Raw genomic sequence first — 19,708 nt, forward strand, 5'->3', positions numbered from 1 at the left:
CCCAGGCTCAGGCGAAATATTTCCTCCTCAAGAGAGGATTTTCTGACCACCCAATCAAAAGAAGCGCTCCTCACCCCCCGCCACCGCCTCCAACCTCATAATGCCATCATCTTTCCCAAATGCATCTTTCTTATTTTGCTATTATAATAGTATTTATCACTACCTAATTTTTGTTCACGTCTTTTCTGCCATCTTTCCCATTGGAATGTAAACCATGAGAACAGGAGAGTTTGTCTTGGGTAGCCCTGGGTATCCCTTGTGCCTAGAAGAATGTCTGGCACGTGGTAAATAATCAATGTTTACCAAGGAAATGTCTAATTATTTAGACAGACTATATAACTGAACTATTTTTGCTTTACATGTACTTATTATATACATTCCTAGTTCCTTTATCTTAACTCCATCCCAACCCTTCTCTTTTCCTTCCCTTCCTCCCTCTCTCCACCACCTTCTTTCAACAAAAAGATTTCAGCTTATGTTATTCACAATGTGTAGACATGGAACTAACCCCTTATACTGGCATAATCCAAGTAATATAATGTTTTTCATCTTTGAATTTTCAATATGATATATTCTGTATCATTAATACTTAGATATTTGTATCCATATTATACAAAGCTTTATCTACAAGCATACTGTAGATTTCTGCCTCTCATATTTTGATGTTGTATTCACTTTTTAATCACTATTATAAAATATTGTTTGTTCTTAGAAATGTTATCATTGTTCTTAGAGCACATTTTTAACTGCTGTTCCTTTCCCTTGTTCTTTCCAATACTCTTTAAATACCATACTAAGACAACTTCCTGATCCTATTGGGTGGAATGGGAACTCATGAAATTTAACTGCTTAAATTTAAATGACAAATAAGATGGAAGATTCTAAAAAGAAGCATCCAGTTGATAATGGATAAATAACTTCTAAGATATATATATATATATATATATATATATATGTACATATATATATAGGTTTTATTTATTTATTTTTTAAAGATTTATTTATTTGACAGAGAGAGACACAGCGAGAGAGGGAACACAAGCAGGGGGAGTGGGAGAGGGAGAAGTAGGTTTCCCGCTGAGCAGGGAGCCCGATGCGGGCCTCGATCCCAGGACCCTGGGATCATGACCCGAGCGAAGGCAGACGCTTAACGACTGAGCCACCCAGGCGCCCCTATATATAGGTTTTAAATTCATTCCTAGACATAAGACTAAATTGTAATCCTCTTGCTTTCCTCTGTCTTGGTTTGGTAAATGTATTTTCTCCATCTGTGAATAAAACAGAATTAGAATCATTTCATCTGTCTGATTATGGGCTTTTGTGATTGTGTAACATTTCAGACTGCTGAAGTATAAAATGAAGCTACCCAGCTGGATCTTAGAATAGCTTTGTAGCTAAGAACTCCAACTGACAAATACAACAAAGTTTTATTTGAATTCAATATAAATTTAACCAAATATTAATATAAATAAAGTAAAATGTAATGTGTTTTAATTAAAAATTTTATACTTTCTTATTTCCCATGTGGCTGTGTTTCTACATATGTATGTAGTATCTGATGATGAGACCGCAATTAAAATTTTAGAAAGGCAGTACTCATTCCAAGAAAATCCATTTCCTTTGAAGTTGGATTATTTTATCATGCTTTTAGCTTCAGAGCATAGTCAAAAGCCAAATTTGATGTTCTCCATCCTGATATTTTTTTTTTTTACTCCTTGCGTACCCTGGGTTATCATGTGTTTGAAAGTTTTTAAAAAACAAATCACTTTTAAATGCTGCCAAATGAAATCATTTTAAAATATTGCAGTTTGTAATTTTATTTCTTACTTTAGGTACAAGAAGGAATGCATCTTTTGATAACTGGTCCTAATGGTTGTGGGAAAAGTTCTCTCTTCAGAATTTTAAGTGGGCTCTGGCCTGTGTATGAAGGAGTCCTCTATAAACCACCTCCCCAACATATGTTCTATATTCCACAAAGGTAGGTACATATTTTATATCACAAGAAAATTTCAGTTTGCTTTTGAATTATCTTGATTCCTTAGGATCCTCAGTTTATAATCTTTAAGCATGTTTTCATTGAGAGAAACTATTAAGGAAATACAAATTCAGTTATCCAAAAAAGTTTTATTATTGCTTTGATTATAAGAGTTTCCAGGACAAGACCCCTTCTTTTTATTTTCACATCTATCTAGATATAATGAGCCCTCAAAGACTATAGATGTTAATCTCAAGGAAGAGCAGGCTAGTCAAAGGAGTAATTTGATTGCCTGAGGTTTCAGATTATCTCTTCTCACAGACAAAATTGTACTTAGATAGTATACTAATCTCTTTATCAAGCTGCATACGTTCATAGGTTCTAAAATTGTTCACTATGTTTTAAGAGCCTCCATAAAATAGTCTTTATTACAGTCATGCTATATTATTAATTAATGATTTGAAACTACCTTAATTTAAAAAATTACGAATGAGTGTAAAGCATAGAAATATTTTAAAAGAATACAGTTTCTTCTGAAGTCTTTAGCCATCTTTCCTCATAACAATTTAGAAACATCTAAATACAAAGTTATACGTGAGGATTTGGAATATTTATTGTGGATGAGAGAAAATGAAATTTGAAGAAGAGACACACTCATGCTCATCTTTTCCATCTGTCATCACCCGGGGTTAGGTAGAAATCACAGAGCACTCCTAATGTATTAGAAGACTATGCTGTGGAACCTAATAGAGCACTTAGGCTGGAAGTACAGAACCAGAACAAATATAAAAGTTACATCAAGTATGGTACTATCACATGTCTCTCTTGCCCCTTTTCTCTTGTTAAAAAGTGCTTGTACCATCCTGCCACTGGTCTAATTTTTAGACCACATGTTGTAGTTAGGCACATGAGGGTTTGTGGGGCTCTTTGCTTTATTTTATTTATTTATTTATTTTTAAGATTTTATTTATTTATTTGACAGAGAGAATGAGAGACAGAGAGCATGAGAGGGAGGAGGGTCAGAGGGAGAAGCAGACTCCCCGCGGAGCAGGGAGCCCGATGCGGGACTCGATCCCGGGACTCCAGGATCATGACCTGAGCCGAAGGCAGTCGCTTAACCAACTGAGCCACCCAGGCGCCCGGGGCTCTTTGCTTTAAAGTATGATTTATGTTAGTAGTAAGATGCTACTTGAAGTATGGGAGAATGAACTGCACTGGCAATAAGAAAATGTGGGATGTGAGCAGTGTCATGAATTCTTATGTTTACCATAAAATAGATAACATTTTGCGGCACCAGAATCATTGTCTCTTCCTCTGTATGCTTTAAAGTCTTTGGGGAAACCTTCTGAATCTGACAACTAAATTATCCTGCCAAAGCTTAAGTTTCAGACATTAATGTGTTAAGTAGACTGATTTTATCTTTTTAATTTAGGTTATAAGGCATAAAATCATGAGGAAAATATTCTATCACAGAATTCTACTCTCTTAATTCAAATAAAATCATATATATAAATTATAAAAGGTCGTATATGACAAACCCACAGCTAACATAACACTCAACAGTGAAAGATTGAAACCTGCTTGTGTTCCCTCTCTCTCTGTGTGTCTCTCTCTGTCAAGTAAAATAAATAAAATCCTTAAAAAAAAAAAAAGATTTTGAAAACTTGAATGTGAGACCTGAAACTAAAATTCCTAGAAAAAAATAGGGGAAAAGCTCCTTGGAATTGGTCTGGGGAATGATTTTTTTGGATATAACACTGAAAGTACAAGTAACAAAAGCAAAAATCAATAGGTTGGCCCTACATCAACATATAGAAGGGGAGAAAATATTTGCAAATCTTGTATCTAATAAGGGCTTAATATCCAAAAAATATAAAGAATACATACAACTCATTAGCAAAAAATCAAACAGTCTGATTTGAAAATGGGCAGAGGAATTGAATAGACATTTTTTTCAAAGACAAATGGCCAACAGGTACATGAAAAGGTGCTAACATCACTACCCTTAGAGAAATGCAAACCAAACCCACAATGAGATATCACCTAACACCTGTTAGAATGACTATTATCAAAAAGACAAGAGATAACGAGTGTTGGCAAGGATGTGAAGAAAAGAGGACCTCTTTGCACTATTGGTGGGAATGTAAGTTGGTTCAGCCACTATGGCAAACAGTATGGAGGCTCCTCAAAAAATTAAAAAATAGAACTATCATAGGATCCAGCAATACCATTTCTGGTTGTATATGTCTAAAGGAAATGGAAACAGGATCTTGAAGGGATACCTGTACTTCCCATATTCATTGCAGCATTGTTTACAATAGCCAAAATGTGGAAACAACCTCAGTGTCCACTGACAGTTGAATGGAAAGAGAAGATATGGTACAATGGAAACTTCTTCAGCCAAGAGAACATGTGACAACGTGAAACAGACCTTGAGGCAATTATACTAAGTGAAATAATTCTGACAAAGAAAGACAATATATGATAGCACCTATAGATGGAATCTAAAAAAGCCATACTTAGAGAAACAGAGAATAGAATGATGGTTACCAGAAGCTGGAGAGTAGAGGAAATGGGGAGATGTTGGTCAGGAATACAAAATTCTAGTTAGAAGATGAGTAAATTCTGGTAATCTAATGCACAACATTGTGGTTACAGTTAGCAGTAACATATTATATACTTGGAAGTTGTTGAGAGAGTCTAAAATGTTCTCATCACAATAAAGTCATGGTAATTGTGTGAGGTTATAGAGTCATCAGGTAACACTTCAGTGATAATCATTTTGCTATATAAAGTATATCAAATCAACATGTTGTATACCTTAAACTTACACAATGTTATATGTTAATTTTATCTCAATAAAGCTGAAAAAAAAAAACGAAAAAAATACCACTAAGCTGTACATATAAAAAATGGTAGAGCAAATTTTATGTTATGTGTATTTTACCAAATTTTTTAAAAGTGGGGGAAAACACAAAGTACATAAATTCCAGTGTTTGCCCTCAGAGAGACCTGTGTTATTTTGCAACAAACATAAATCACTGGGAAACTTTTTCTTCATTTTAAAATTTACTGTTGCCTAAGCAAAAGGTCAACTGTAACTTAGTTAAGGAGAAATGAAAGTGCAAACTCTATTTTTTTTAAGGCTAAAGTGTTTTAAAATAATTACTGTTAAAAGTAATTTTATCTTGACTATATAACTTCTAGAAACGTGAAAATTTGTTTTTATGTTTAAAATTTTATAAGACCGATCTTGCAAAAAAGCATAAAATATATTGAAATGTATATGTAAACCAAGAGAGTCTAAATGTATTTATTTCTTATATTCTAAATGCTGCTATTTTCTTCAAGAAAACTTGAAAATAATCTTATAAGTATTTATGATTTCAAAGAAAGGTGCTACAACCTCTTTCAAAGTATTTATCAGTAGGCATTCTTAAATATTTCTTCTTTGAATATTCTCATTAATGAGATATCTGTTTATTGCATTACTTTATAGCAACAGAATATTGGTTAAGTACTAGTTTGGCAGGAAAAAAAAAACCTGTAAAGTGAATACAGAATTGAGTCTTATGTACCTACAGAATAAACTTCTTAAGTTATAAACAGACCTTACAATAATCTCCCTGTTTTCACTTTTTCTGACTGAAAGACTTCTTGATAGAGGATGGATCTCCACGCAGTGATCAAATGTATATTAATTGTTATTTTCATGGGGAAAAAAGGAGTGGATTTTGTTAAAGTGGGTTTCTAGTAATGTCATTTATATACAAAAGAAAAAAGAACTACTGAGAGAAAAAATTTGTCATTAAGCAAATTAGGACACATATTTTAAACCACATCTTCAGAGAATGTTGCTATGGCTCAGTGTGCAAGCTGGAAAATCTGAATTCCTAAGAAATTGAGAAATCTCCTCAATATTATTCCAGTTAATGTCTTCTAATACTTTAACAATGTTAATAATGAGAACCAGATAAACAAAAATCTAGGCCTTAGTTCAAGAATACAAATAAAAAGTTGTGTTAGATAAATTAGTTTCAAAACAGCTTTCTTTTATCCTATTTCATTAATGATTGGGTATGATAACTACTAGAACATTTGATAAGTTTTAGCAAAGAAAAATTTCATCTCTAATGTAGATTTAGCTACTCTAAATCTATGGAATAATATATGGTAAATGCTTAGTATTGCTCAAGTGTGACTTTAAAAAATATTTGGGCAATTTTAGACTGTTCAAGACTGAATGTCCTGAGCAATGCGACTGTAATGTAACCTTCAAACTGATGATGGAAACTCATTGTTTCCTACTATTAGCCATCTTGACCCTCCAGAAAAGTCTTCCAGTTGGATACAGATCCTGAATTTCTTTTGTCAATTCTTGGTGCAGTTTTTCCTGTCTTCCCAACTACCTAAGGGTAGATTTGTGATTTCCTGCTTTTGCATTCACTAATCCACTAATTTATGACCCATTAGTCACGTAGTAATTTGGTAGTATGTCTCTATCTTCAGCCGTTAAAGCCTCAAAAGCCCAATCTTTTATTTGTTTAGCTCACCTGCTAACAAAACATTATTATATACTAACATTCACCAAAATAGGATTTGAAACATCTTGATAGGGGTTGGGGCAAAGAGAGTGAGGAGAGGAAAGAAGAAAGTGGGGAGGAACATAGAGGGAAGGAAGGAGGGAAGAAAGACGTAAGAAATAGTTGTTTATTGACAAAAGGTAGCAAAATCTTATGTTCCTTTCTTTTTCTTTTTTTTAAAGATTTTATTTATTTGACAGAGAGAGACACAGTGAGAGAGGGAACACAAGCAGGGGGAGTGAGAGAGGGAGAAGAAGGCTTCCTGCGGAGCACGGAGCCCGACGCAGGGCTCGATTCCAGGACCCTGGGATCATGACCTGAGCAGAAGGCAGACGCTTAACGACTGAGACACCCAGGCGCCCCCTTGTGTTCCTTTATATTACTGTTTTTTTTCTTAATCATCCAGAGGACCATTTGTGTACATATTTCTCCTCAGCAACAGTCTCCAGTTGGGCACCAACCCACTATGTAATTCTGTTCCCAGAGCTCTTGCTCTCACTACCCTTCCTTGGTAGAAGTATCTTGGGACAGAAATTTTTACCATGATCTTCTTACTACTCCATCCTTATGCCTTAATACTTACATTCAACAGATCTGAAATAGATTCAGACTTCCCATAATTTTATATGAAAAGGTAACTTGTGCAAATTTCTGTCCATTCTTTACTTTGGAATTTAAGAAATAAAAGGTTAGGAAAGTGGGAGAAGGATTGTATTATAAGGGTCAAATTAAGTTTAACTAAATATTTTTTAAAAGGAGAAAAAAGAAAAGAAAAAAACAAGAAAAGGGGGGGTGAAATGGCTAGGATATCATACTTTATATCTTGGGAATGTTAATGTACTTTAGTCTTTGTCGATACTCTACTCTTTTTTCTAAATTTTAAGTATTTATTAAAGCCCTGCTATTAGATACTATGGAGGATAGACAATGAGTAAGACACAGTCACTCTCAATGTGGAGCTTATGTTAAATTTGGTTATAAACAAAAACGTGCAACCAACTTCAATACAAGTCAGAATAAGTGCCTCAAGAAAGGCAAGAAATGCTGCAGATGTTCAAAATGAGAAAAACTACAATATAACAGTGTGTCCTTTGATCTAGGTTTTGAAAGTTAGGATTTTAATAGTTGTCATGAATTGGATGTTTCTCCAGTGACTAAATAGATCAGAAATGTGTCAGAGTCAAGCAGGCACGCAATTTTTGTTCTTGCTTTTGGACACTTCTAGGCAAGTTTGTCCTATCCACCCTCCCTCTAGTACACCAAGCTGAGAAAGGTAAATATTTATTAATTCAACTCCATTAATATTATGCTATTGGTACGTACTGGAAATCATAGCACCCATTCCCTAGGTTGTTAAGCATTGCTGAAGTGGTCTTTATGCTGAAGTTCTCTGAATTACTTTTTCAAGTTATCTGGTGCTTTGTAGGTCTGCCATTTGCCCAGTTTCCACCTAAGGAATTTATCTCCTCTCTATAAGTAAATGACAGATTTTTCTTATATTCATATGCATATTATTATATATACATCATATATATATATAATCGTATATGTTAAATTTTAGTCTGTTACTGCTCCTCAAGAAACATAACAAAAGATGACAATAACTTCTCTTACATCTCATTCTCTTTTGCCAGAAGATATTCTGAAATTATAAATAACATTTCATTTATCAACTCAGTATTTTTTTACTACTTCATTCACAGGATAGTATATTCAAGTACCACGTAGTTTAATCTTCTAGACTAAATGCTTAATAAATAAAGTAGTTATGAATCACATTTTTAAATTAAATGAAACATGAAAATCCTAAATTAGATTGTATGCAGGAATGATAGCATGACTAAATAGGTTGTAAGGAAAATTAAATATAGATAATGTTACTTCTATCTTTCAATGTATCAACAGTACATATTGATTATGCTCTGCATAAGTCATGCTAAATAGAATGTTTTAAATAATTAAATTGGAGTTCAAAGAGATTAGAGACTTTAATACTTTGATTTACACAGCATTTCAGAGCCAGGGCTGGAATTCATCAAATCTCTGGATCTCTGCATTCACTGCCTCTTATTTTCAGATTAATAAAATAATCATATTAAAAACATCTACCTGTGATTGAAAAGAAAAAAAAAACAAACCAGTGTTTGACCTTAAATGTTTTTTCAGACAATCATAGTAATTAAAGCCTCTCCAGCACTGTCCCAAATTTATGGGAGATAACAAACTATGATTCTTTTATAGTTTGCATTCACTTTCAAAAATTTCTGTTTTCATCAATTGTTTTTCTTAGTCAGAAGAGCTTATGACATGAAATCTCAGCTTGTAGCAGTGCCAGCATTTAATCCATGCTTTCTTTGTTGGCATTTCTACTCCTGTCTTTAATGATACAGCCTATGCATTTTTTTAAATTGAAGTATAGTTGACCAGCCTATGTATTTTATTTTATTTTATTTTTAAATTTTATTTTATTATGTTATGTTAGTCACCATACATTACATCGTTAGTTTTTTTAATTAGTTTTTCCTATTTATTTATTTATTTATTTATTTGTTTATTTGATGTAGTGTTCCATGATTCATTGTTTGCATATAACACCCAGTGCTCCATGCAATATGTGCCCTCTTTAATACCCATCACCAGGCTAACCCATCCTCCCACCCTCCTCCCCTCTAGAACCCTCAGTTTGTTTCTCAGAGTCCATAGTCTTTCATGGTTCATCTCCCCCTCCGATTTCCCCCCCTTCATTTTTCCCTTCCTACTATCTTCTACTATCTTCTTTTTTGTTTTTTTTTAACATATAATGTATTAATTGTTTCAGAGGTACAGGTCTGTGATTCATCAGTCTTACACAATTCACAGCACTCACCATAGCACATATCCTCCCCAATGTCTATCACCCAGCCAGCCCATCCCTCCCACCCCCCACCACTCCAGCAACCCTCAGTTTGTTTCTCAGAGTCCATAGTGTCTCATGATTTCATCTCCCCCTCTGATTTCCACCCCTTCATTTTTCCCTTCCTACTATCTTCTTTTTTTTTTTTTTAACATATAATGTATTATTTGTTTCAGGGGTACAGATCTCTGATTCATCAGTCTTACACAATTCACAGCACTCACCATAGCACATACCCTCCCCAATGTCTATCACCCAGCCACCCCATCCCTCCCACCCCTCACCACTCCAGCAACCCTCAGTTTGTTTCCTGAGATTAAGAATTCCTCATATCAGTGAGGTCATATGATACATGTCTTTCTCTGATTGACTTATTTTGCTTAGCATAATACCCTCTGTTCCATCCACATCGTTGCAAATGGCAAGATTTCATTTTTTTTTTGATGGCTGCATAATATTCCATTGTATATATGTACCACATCTTCTTTATCCATTCATCTGTTGATGGACCTCTTGGCTCTTTCCATAGTTTGGCTATTGTGGACATTGCTGCCATAAACATTGGGGTGCATGTACCCCTTCAGATCCCTACATTTGTATCTTTGGTGTAAATACCCAGCAGTGCAATTGCTGGGTCATATGGTAGCTCTATTTTCAACTTTTTGAGGAACCTCCATACTGTTTTCCAGAGTCAGCCTATGTATTTTTAACATAAAGTGAATTAATATTGATTTTTATTTTGAGAATATTATGACCTCTTAAATAATTGATGAATCCTGGAGCATCTTTAGCAAGAGCTAGACATCTCTGGCCTTATTACTTTGTTTGTTTTGTTCTGTTTTGTTATTTTACAAGGTGACAAGTGATTGCTGTGCATTACTCACTATCCTACACATATGTTTCTAATTTTTCTGTATGAAAACCCATAAAGTTGGTGTTAGTATCCCTGTCTTTAGATGAGAAAACTTAGGTTGAAGTCATCCAGCTGAGTGGAGCTAATATTTGAACTTAGGCAAGTCTGACTCTAAAGTTATTTTGTCTTGGTTGTTGTTGGCAGCAGGGCACATTTCTATGAAAACTTACTACTCTTTTGCCTGATCTTGCAAGTATCACCAGCTAAGGTTGTTTGCTTGGTATGCTAAATCTGTACTTATATTAAGCTATTGTTTGGAAGCAGAGGTCCTTGTAATGCTGGAGGTGGAGGATAATCCAAGACAATTTTAGCATAATGGGGGCCGGGGGACCTGTTTGACTCACTCGGGTAAGCGTCTGCCATCAGCTCAGGTCATGATCCCAGGGTCCTGGAGTCCAGCCCCAAGTCGGGCTCCCTGTTCAGAGGGGAGTCTGCTTCTCCTTCTGCCTCCCCCCATCCCCCAGCTTGTGCTCTCTCTCTTGCTCACTCTCTCTCAAATAAATAAATAAAATCTTTAAGGAAAATTAAAAAATTAAAAAATTAAATCACAGTTCCTGCAGAGATATAAAACAAATCTTAATTTTCATTATGCATTATGACATTAAAAGTCATTATTTAAGCTTTATCTTGTCAAAAGAAGAGACCGTCTTTTGCAACAGAGTAAAGATTTTTCATTTAAGAAGTTCATCAGAATAAACAAAACACGTAACACCAATAACACCAACATTGACACCACTGCAAGCTAAGATATGCATGTGTCTAATGAGCTTTGTAGATACTTAAAAATATGAACATCCCTTTGAATTGTTTCTATATAAATACCTTTCAAATCCAAGATTTCCTGTTTGGAGGGATAGGAGAACAATGTTACTGAAGGACATCATTTAACCCATACATATAAAACCAAATAACGACTATTAAAGAACCAGGAGCACATGAGATCAAAAGGGAGGTTAGAAGACCTAGTTTGCCTCCTTTTTCCATGGCTGAGAGGGTGCCCTCATAGTCAATAAAGTATTGTTAGTGAGATCCTTGCTTTTCTTTTTTTTTGCCTCAGATCGCAGATTAAAAAATGAGGATGTGGGGCGCCTGGGTGGCTCAGATGGTTAAGCGTCTGCCTTCAGCTCAGGTCATGATCCCAGGGTCCTGGGATCGAGTCCCACATCGGGCTCCTGGCTCAGCAGGGAGTCTGCTTCTCCCTCTCCCTCTGCCTCTCCCACTGCTCATGCTCTCTCTCTCTCTGTATCTCTGTGTCTCAAATGAATAAATAAAATCTTAAAAAAAAAAAAAATGAGGATGTGGCCTGGAAAGGGACCTAAGTAAGAATATGGGGGAATGCTAGTTTAAATATCTTGATTACTGTTTTCCTCTTGGTCTCTAGTTTTTGGACTTTTTGAATCTTAATGGATCTCTAGGTGCAAAAACACCAATAGGGAGAGCCTCTGAAAGACAAAGAGTGTGTTTATTTAAGTAAGATGCAGGCTTCCCAGGGCCATTGCCTGAGAGGAATGTTGCTCTGAAGGGGCCACTGGAATAAAGGAAGAATGTGATATGGCTTAATTCAGGCGTACTCATGGAGCCCCATACACAGTCAGTTATACATACACTGGTCTTGCTGCCCCCAAATTAGACGAATCTTAGGGAGTGGGAGTTGTTACTAGAACAGACTTTGCCCATGTTGACTCGCTGTTGAACAAATTTTCATAGAATATAAGCCAGAAAGTGCATCTGCACATCTGTACCACACTGGTGGTATCCTACTGAATCTATAGAATCTATAGAATGGCATATTACAACAGTGCAATGAACATATGATGAATGACTAAATGAATGAATGAATGAATGAACATCTCCACAGATTTGGTTTCTTTCTTTTTTTTTTTTTAAGATTTTATTTATTTATTTGAGAGAGAGAGAATGAGAGACAGAGAGCATGAGAGGGAAGAGGGTCAGAGGGAGAAGCAGACTCCCCGCTGAGCAGGGAGCCCGATGCGGGACTCGATCCCGGGACTCCAGGATCATGACCTGAGCCGAAGGCAGTCGCTTAACCAACTGAGCCACTCAGGCGCCCCCCGCCTTATTTTATTTTATTTTATTTATTTGAAAGAGAGAGAATGAGAGAGCGTGAGAGGGGGAGAGTCAGAGGGAGAAGCAGACTCCCTGCCGAGCAGGGAGCCCGATGCGGGACGCGATCCCGGGACTCCAGGATCATGACCTGAGCCGAAGGCAGTCGCTTAACCGACTGAGCCACCCAGGCGCCCCAGATTTGGTTTCTACTGCCAAATCAGTCTGGCTCCATACACTAATTAGGAAGCAAACTATTTTGCTTCTTGCACTAGATATGTCATATAATCCTCTTTATGATGGGTATAAGTATTTGTCATTTAATATGTCCCTTGTAAAAGAAATTATTTTAGCCATGAAGAAGGCTCAGTAATATGCTGTAGCTAATTTACCTATATTCCTTTGCTTTCTGACTATTAGACTCAAAGCAAGTAAACTGCATAAGTATCTTTGAGCAATTGACTGACAAACTTGTAAATTATACATTTTGGTATCTCCTGTGTAGTAATTGGTACATTCAGTTTTTTAAAACTCTCTTAAAGGAATCTATAAATGTAAACAATTTCCTATAGTTTCCTGTTGCTTGGAAAAATGTTTCGGATACATTTTTTTTTCATATTTAACTCTTCTATCAGTTAATTTATAAAAATAATAATGGTGAAAAATCTTCTTTTGGGTCTAAAAGTTTTCCTTATTTTATGACTCAGTTATTAAGTTGAACCATATGGAATTAGAATTTTTGTAGGTCAAAAAAGTCAAATAACAGGGATTTCATACAGCAATCTAATGACAAATACTCTTAACCAAAGTTGATTTTTAAGAAGTTTGGATTCTCATCAGGTTAGCAGTACTTTGATTATTCCACTAACATTATTCTTATTACTTGGAAATAAATATAGTCCCTGCTCTTCAGAGGCTGTGCACATCTCTGTTTTGGCACCTAGAAATAACATCCTAAAAATGTGATTGCAGTAATAGTTAATATCTCTTTTCAGTTGAGTACTTCTTCTTGTTTGCTACATATTTTTTTAAGAATATTAGGAATGACTTATGCATTGAGGACTCAAATTTAATTCTTGGTATTCATGAAAGGATCTGATGACATGATTGGTCCCAGTGTGTACATTTATATGAATTATTAATAGTTAGATTTTATGGCTTTCTGATTGCTAACTTCTTATCACTATGGTAACACAGCAGTACTTAGCTGTACCTTAAACTTAACACATCTCAGGCTTAAATATAGTTAATATTGCTGTGAAATTTTTGCCAACATTTTGACAATTAAATTCTAGATGACTATGAAACATTTAGCATTTTGGATGATCATTCCAAAGATGACAAGCACAAAAACAGCCGATATTTCTCAATGCCTTCTCCTTTTTTCTACTTTTGTCTCTATTAAAGAGAAAAATACAGAACAATATAAAAAAGAGAAAAGTACAGAAGAATATAACAATATAATATATGTTAGTACATTTTACCAAAACAATCATAAATTGTCAGATTTTTAAATGTTAACACAGAAAAGTACGGAGTAGAATACAAATTATAGAAGTACCTTGAGACATTGGTAATATAAAATAAAAAGCCATAATCACTGGGAATAGATTTGATCTGAACTAACTTTAATTCTACTCTTATTATTAACAGTTTTAAATGTAGATGCATTTGAAGTAACCCCAGATTACAAAGAAAAACAATTATGATAATTGTTTAAATAATAATTACTTAAATTGTAATGTGATACCTGTGAGTTTATTCCCGTATCTTTTCCACAACAAATAGAGGTGATTCTGGGTTTTACTTAGAGAAGTAAATTAAAACTAGTTAGTGTTTCTTTTCTGATAGTTGCTCATTATAAGCAATATATTTCTTTCATTGCTTGTAGTAGGTATGTTGCGTGATTCCCTCTGATGGGCCAGAGCAAGTAAGCTAATAACTTTCTGACATGGTAACTTATGTACCTGAAATATTTAGAAGATAATCTGAATAGGTCTATATATCTAGAAAGGAAAGCTTAGTAAAGGGTACTTTAAGTTCTTATCCATTATGTATAACTTTAGTAAGACTAGAGCAACTTGAGCTAGCTTAAACTGTTAAATTCCAGGCCTTTGAGCTGGAAAAGGATCACAAGCAAACTAATCATATAAGCATTGGATATAGGGTCCTCTGTTTCCTGTGCTTTCAAATAAATTCAGCATCATCCCTACTTTTCTTGATATAGCTTTTCAAAAGAATTTGGTGGTGACCTTAACTTTATAATATTTTTAAATAATTATAGTAATAAAATCTATCAAAGTATCCTTAGTTGGGGGCGCCTGGGTGGTTCAGTCGGTTAAGTAGCCGACTCCTACATTCAGCTCAGGTCATGATCTCAGGGTTGTAAAAAGGAGCCTTGCATTGGGCTCTGTGCTGGGTGTGGAGCCTGCTTAAGGTTCTCTCTCTACCCCTCTCCAGCTGCCCCTCCCCCCTTAAAAAAAAAGTACCCTTAGTTGCTATGTACCACATTAAACACATATAGAATGTGCTATTTTTATCATTTTATATGATGGTAAAACAATTGAGAGGAAAAGGGACTCTAATAAAGCAGTATTTGTTGAGTCCTTATAAATTTGTAATTTTATAAATATTTCTTGTATAATTCCATCTGCATTCCCTTCACATAAATTTTCAAAGCAGCAATTTTCATACTCTATTATTAATCATTTTGAGTAACAATAGCTCATATAAGTTATGTGGACACATTTGCAGTTCTTCATTTTGCATCATAAAATGTTTATGGTTTGGCATTTTATTTAAATTTCATGCTGATTGAATTTAAAAAGTTTGTAGCTAAACACCATGTTTGTTTTGTTTCGACTTTTTTTTTTTAAGATTTTATTTATTTGACAGAGACCCAGCGAAGAGAGGGAACACAAGCAGGGGGAGTGGGAGAAGGAGAAGCAGGCTTCCCGTGGAGCAGGGAGCCCGATGTGGGGCTTGATCCCAGAACCCTGGGATCATGACCTGAGCCGAAGCCAGATGCTTAACGACTGAGCCACCCAGGCACCCCTGTTTTGTTTTGACTTTTATTTCAAGAGTGCATATTCAAAATATTATGAGACTTATAAACTCAATAAAAACTTTAGCATTGCAAAAACATAACTATTTTACTTTGCCTTAAGAGCCCTTATGAAATGTTTCCTTATCTATTCATTAAAGAGAATTGACAGATTTCAAAAATCATAAAGAAATTATAAATAACATAAATTAGCCTTTTAAAGAAGTTTCAAAGTTTTGCTCTTCCAAGTTCTTACAAAGAAAGCATAGAGCAGCCTTATGTGCACTGACCTTTCAGGTCCTATAAATTGCTCCAGTGAACTAAGTGGTGCTCCAGTTACTAAAAGAAGTACTTCTAGGTAAACCTGACATGCTTTCTTGGGCATTTAACAGAATATAATTTCTAAAATTTATATAATTAGGTACTTGTTATTTATTAATCTCATGAAAATAATAAAAATTTACTATGTGGTATAAAACCACAAGTCTCTTAGCTGGTTAAATAGAAATTCTTTTGCATCTGTTCTTTTTTAAGATGTTGCCTTTTCACATAAGTAGCAAACTTAAGCCTAAGTAGACATGAACTTTTGTTTCTGTAACGGATAATTGAGTGCCTACTTTGTACGTATACTTATGAGGTGCTCTGACTACATTGCTTCATTTATACTTTATAAAAACACACTGCTTCATTTAGGTTTCATAGCAAATGGAATAAAGTAAGTTATTTTACAAATTAGGTAGCTGTAGTTCAGAATTTGGGTCACATTGTTAGTAAATAGTGAAATTGGAATTCCAGCCCAGAACCATCTCTCCAAAGCCTATTATCACAACCATGACTCTTTACTGTCTTCCTTGAAATGTAGATATAAAATCTGATTTCATTAAATATTGCCAGTTAATTTAGTCTTATGGTAGAATCCTGAAGGAACATTAGTGAAATGAATGTTCAGATGTATTTTAATCATTGTAGTCTCCATTATATATTGTGTCATGGCTGTTCTATAGCTTGAATTATATCTGGGGTTTATACTAAGGTATAGGATACATTTGTGCTTTTAATTTACATTAAATTGGAGCAGGTATCACTTCGGAAGTTAGCAAAAGTACCGCCCACTATGATTTCCTTGTATTTCTTTTTTAAGTAGTCTCAGAGTACCAGTTGAAAAACTACTCATTGGCTCTGATAGCCAATTTCTATTTTATGCTATTATTATTACCAGATATTAATTTAAGATATTGTCACATTATATGAATGTTTAATATAATATAGACAAATAACTGTGTGTCCTAATTCTATTTAAAAAAAAAAAATATGGTTAGACCAGAGAGGGAAAGGGAAAGAAAAAGGCAGGAGAGGAAGATATAGGGATATAGTAAAGAAACGTGACCAGAAATGATATAGACACTTCAGAAAACAGCTGGGCAGTTCCTCAAAAAGTAAACAAAGAGTTATATGCCCCAGCAATTCCACTCCTAGGTGTATGCCCACTGTTCATAATAGCCAAATAGTGAAAACAACTGGAATATCCATCAACTGTTGAATGGATTAACAAAATGTGGCATATTCATACAGTGGACTATTATTCAGCCATCAAAAGGAATAAAATACTATTATATGCTACAACATGAATGAACCTGAAAGCAGTATGCTAACAGAAAGAAGGTCATCACAAAAGACCACATATTGTATGATTTCATGTATATTAAATGGCCAGAATAGGCAAATCCATGGAGACAGAAAGTAGATTAGTGGTTGCCAGGGGTTGGGAGGAGAGAAGAATGTGGACTGTCTACTATTGGGTATAGAGTTTCTTTTTGGTGTGAAGAAAATATTCTGGAATTAGTGGTGATGGTTACATGAGCTTGTGAATATACTAAAAATCACTGAATTGTGTACTTTAAAAGGGTGGATTTTATGATATGTGAATTATATCTCGATTTTTTAAAAAGATTTATTTATTTGAGGGAGAGAGAGAGAGTGAGCAGGGGAAGGGCAGAGGAAGAGAGAGAATCTCAAGCAGACTCCCTGCTGAGTACGGAGCCCGACTTGGAGCTCGATCCTATGACCCTGAGATCAGGACCCCAGATTAAAGCAAGAGTTGAATATTTAACCAACTGAGCCACCCAGGCACCCCTATATCTTAATTTTTAAAATATGACCAGGGATTCCCATATTTGTAAAGATCCCATTGAAAATCTTTATATGAGTATATATATGTATCATTAAAATATAAATATTTTTATTTTCAAATATTAGTTAAGTCTGTTGTAAAATAACCTTGTGTTATCTGTTCTTCAACTGAATCGTTTTCATATTATGGGAAAATAGGTAGACAATTGATCTACAAAAACATTTGTATTTTAAACCTTCAACTTTCTCTCTTTCTCCCACCCCCCTCCCCTTTTAAAAGTAAGTTGCAGCAATCATAAATCTTCATCCCTAACTACTTTAGGATGTATTTCCAAAGAGCAAAGATATTTTCTAGCATAACCATAGTATAATAATCAAATTCATGAATATTAACACTGGTATAATGTTATTACCTAAACATACTTTTGGGGTGCCCAGGTGGCTCAGTCGTTAAGCGTCTGCCTTCGGCTCAGGTCATGATCCCAGGGTCCTGGGATCGAGCCCTACATCGGGCTCCCTGCTCTGCGGGAAGCCTGCTTCTCCCTCTCCCACTCCCTCTGCTTATGTTACCTATCTAGCTGTCTCTCTCTCTGTTAAATAAATAAAATAAAATCTTAAAAAAAAAAATTTAAACATACTTTTGTTGGTTCACAAACTGGCCTCTGTACATGGAGGGCAAAAGGAGATGGAAGAGACTACTCCAGATTGGTAGATGGCAGGTTTAAGAAGCAGGGGAATTAACATGAGGTTTGTCATGGTCAGCTACAAGGTGAGTGGATCTCTGCACTTGCCCACCAGAATCTTAAGTTTGTATAGAGGCCTTAACTGGGTTAAATCACATATAGCATCCAGATGGTCCCAACAACACATTGCTCTCTCAAGGCTGCTTCCTTGGAAAAAGTTGCAGTGATGGGAGTGGTGGTCAGAGCATACATTCCAACCACATGTGAGTGGGTGAGGAGCCTCTGATTGTCCCAGGCCAGCTCATGGTCAACTGGCAGTCATGTCCTCTCAATGGCCCCCAACAATGCTCCATATTTTTTTATAAATATATGTTTTTAAGATTTATTTATTTTAGAGAGAGGGAGAGAGAGTCCATGCATGATAGGTGGGGGAGTGGTAGGGGGAGGGAATTCTGAAGCAGATTTCCCACTGAGCATGGAGCCCCACTCGGGATTTGATCCCATGACCTATGAGATCATGACCTGAGTCGAAACCAAGAGTCAGACGCTCAACCCACTGAGCCACCCAGGCACCCCAACAACTTTTCATATTTAAATATTGCCAATTATCATAATACTATCCTTTATAATAACTTGTTTTTCTCAGTTCATTTGCATTTTAGTTGTCATGTTGCTCTAGTTTCTTTTAATCTCACCTCCTCAGCTTCTCTTTTTTTAATGACATTGATATAAATAGAGTGCAAAACTGTTATTTTTTTTTAAAGATTTTATTTATTTATTTGACAGAGAGAGAGACAGTGAGAGAGGGAACACAAGCAGGGGGAGTGGGAGAGGGAGAAGCATGCTTCCCGCTGAGCAAGGAGCCCAAAGTGGGGCTCGATCCCAGGACCCTGAGATCATGACCTGAGCCAAAGGCAGTCGCTTAACCAACTGAGCCACCCAGGAGCCCTGAACTGTTGTTATTTTAAGAAAGTTCTTTAAGGGGCGCCTGGGTGGCTCAGATGGTTAAGCGTCTGCCTTCGGCTCAGGTCATGATCTCAGGGTCCTGGGATCGAGTCTCGCATCAGGCTCTCTGCTCCGCGGCAAGCCTGCTTCTCCCTCTCCCTCTGCTCCTGCTCTCTCTCTCTCTCAAATAAATAAATAAAATCTTAAAAAAAAAAAAAAAGAAAGAAAGTTCTTTAAGGTAGTCTGGTAGTTTCCTGATGCTATGATTCAGGATATGCTTTTTTTTTTTTTTTGGTGCAAGAATACTACCTATTTCCAAAATCTGCTGGGTAACCAAAAACTTGGTGGTTTAAAACAACAGAAATGTATTCTCTCGTAGTTCTGGAAGTCAGGAGTTCAAAATCAAGTTGTTGACAGGCCTATCCTCCCTAAGAAAGCTCTAGGATAGAATCTTTTCTTGCCTCTTCCAGCTTCCGATG

The 19,708-nt window shown here is 35.6% G+C and overlaps 1 protein-coding gene across 1 annotated transcript in view; it reads left to right on the top strand.

Annotated features, from left to right (window-relative positions):
* ABCD2 (ATP binding cassette subfamily D member 2) overlaps nucleotides 1–19,708 on the top strand; it is a 67,810-nt gene that overhangs the window by 18,927 nt on the left and 29,175 nt on the right. The window contains exon 6 of the mRNA XM_045873628.3: nucleotides 1,833–1,978. Coding sequence (XP_045729584.1) covers nucleotides 1,833–1,978 — 146 coding nt within the window. The remainder of the gene's footprint in view (nucleotides 1–1,832; nucleotides 1,979–19,708) is intronic.

The sequence above is a fragment of the Mirounga angustirostris genome, unplaced genomic scaffold, assembly GCF_029215605.1.
Source record: "Mirounga angustirostris isolate CCGP_5_RB_7025 unplaced genomic scaffold, mMirAng1.0.hap1 SCAF_5, whole genome shotgun sequence".
In the NCBI taxonomy this organism is placed as follows: domain Eukaryota; kingdom Metazoa; phylum Chordata; class Mammalia; order Carnivora; family Phocidae; genus Mirounga; species Mirounga angustirostris.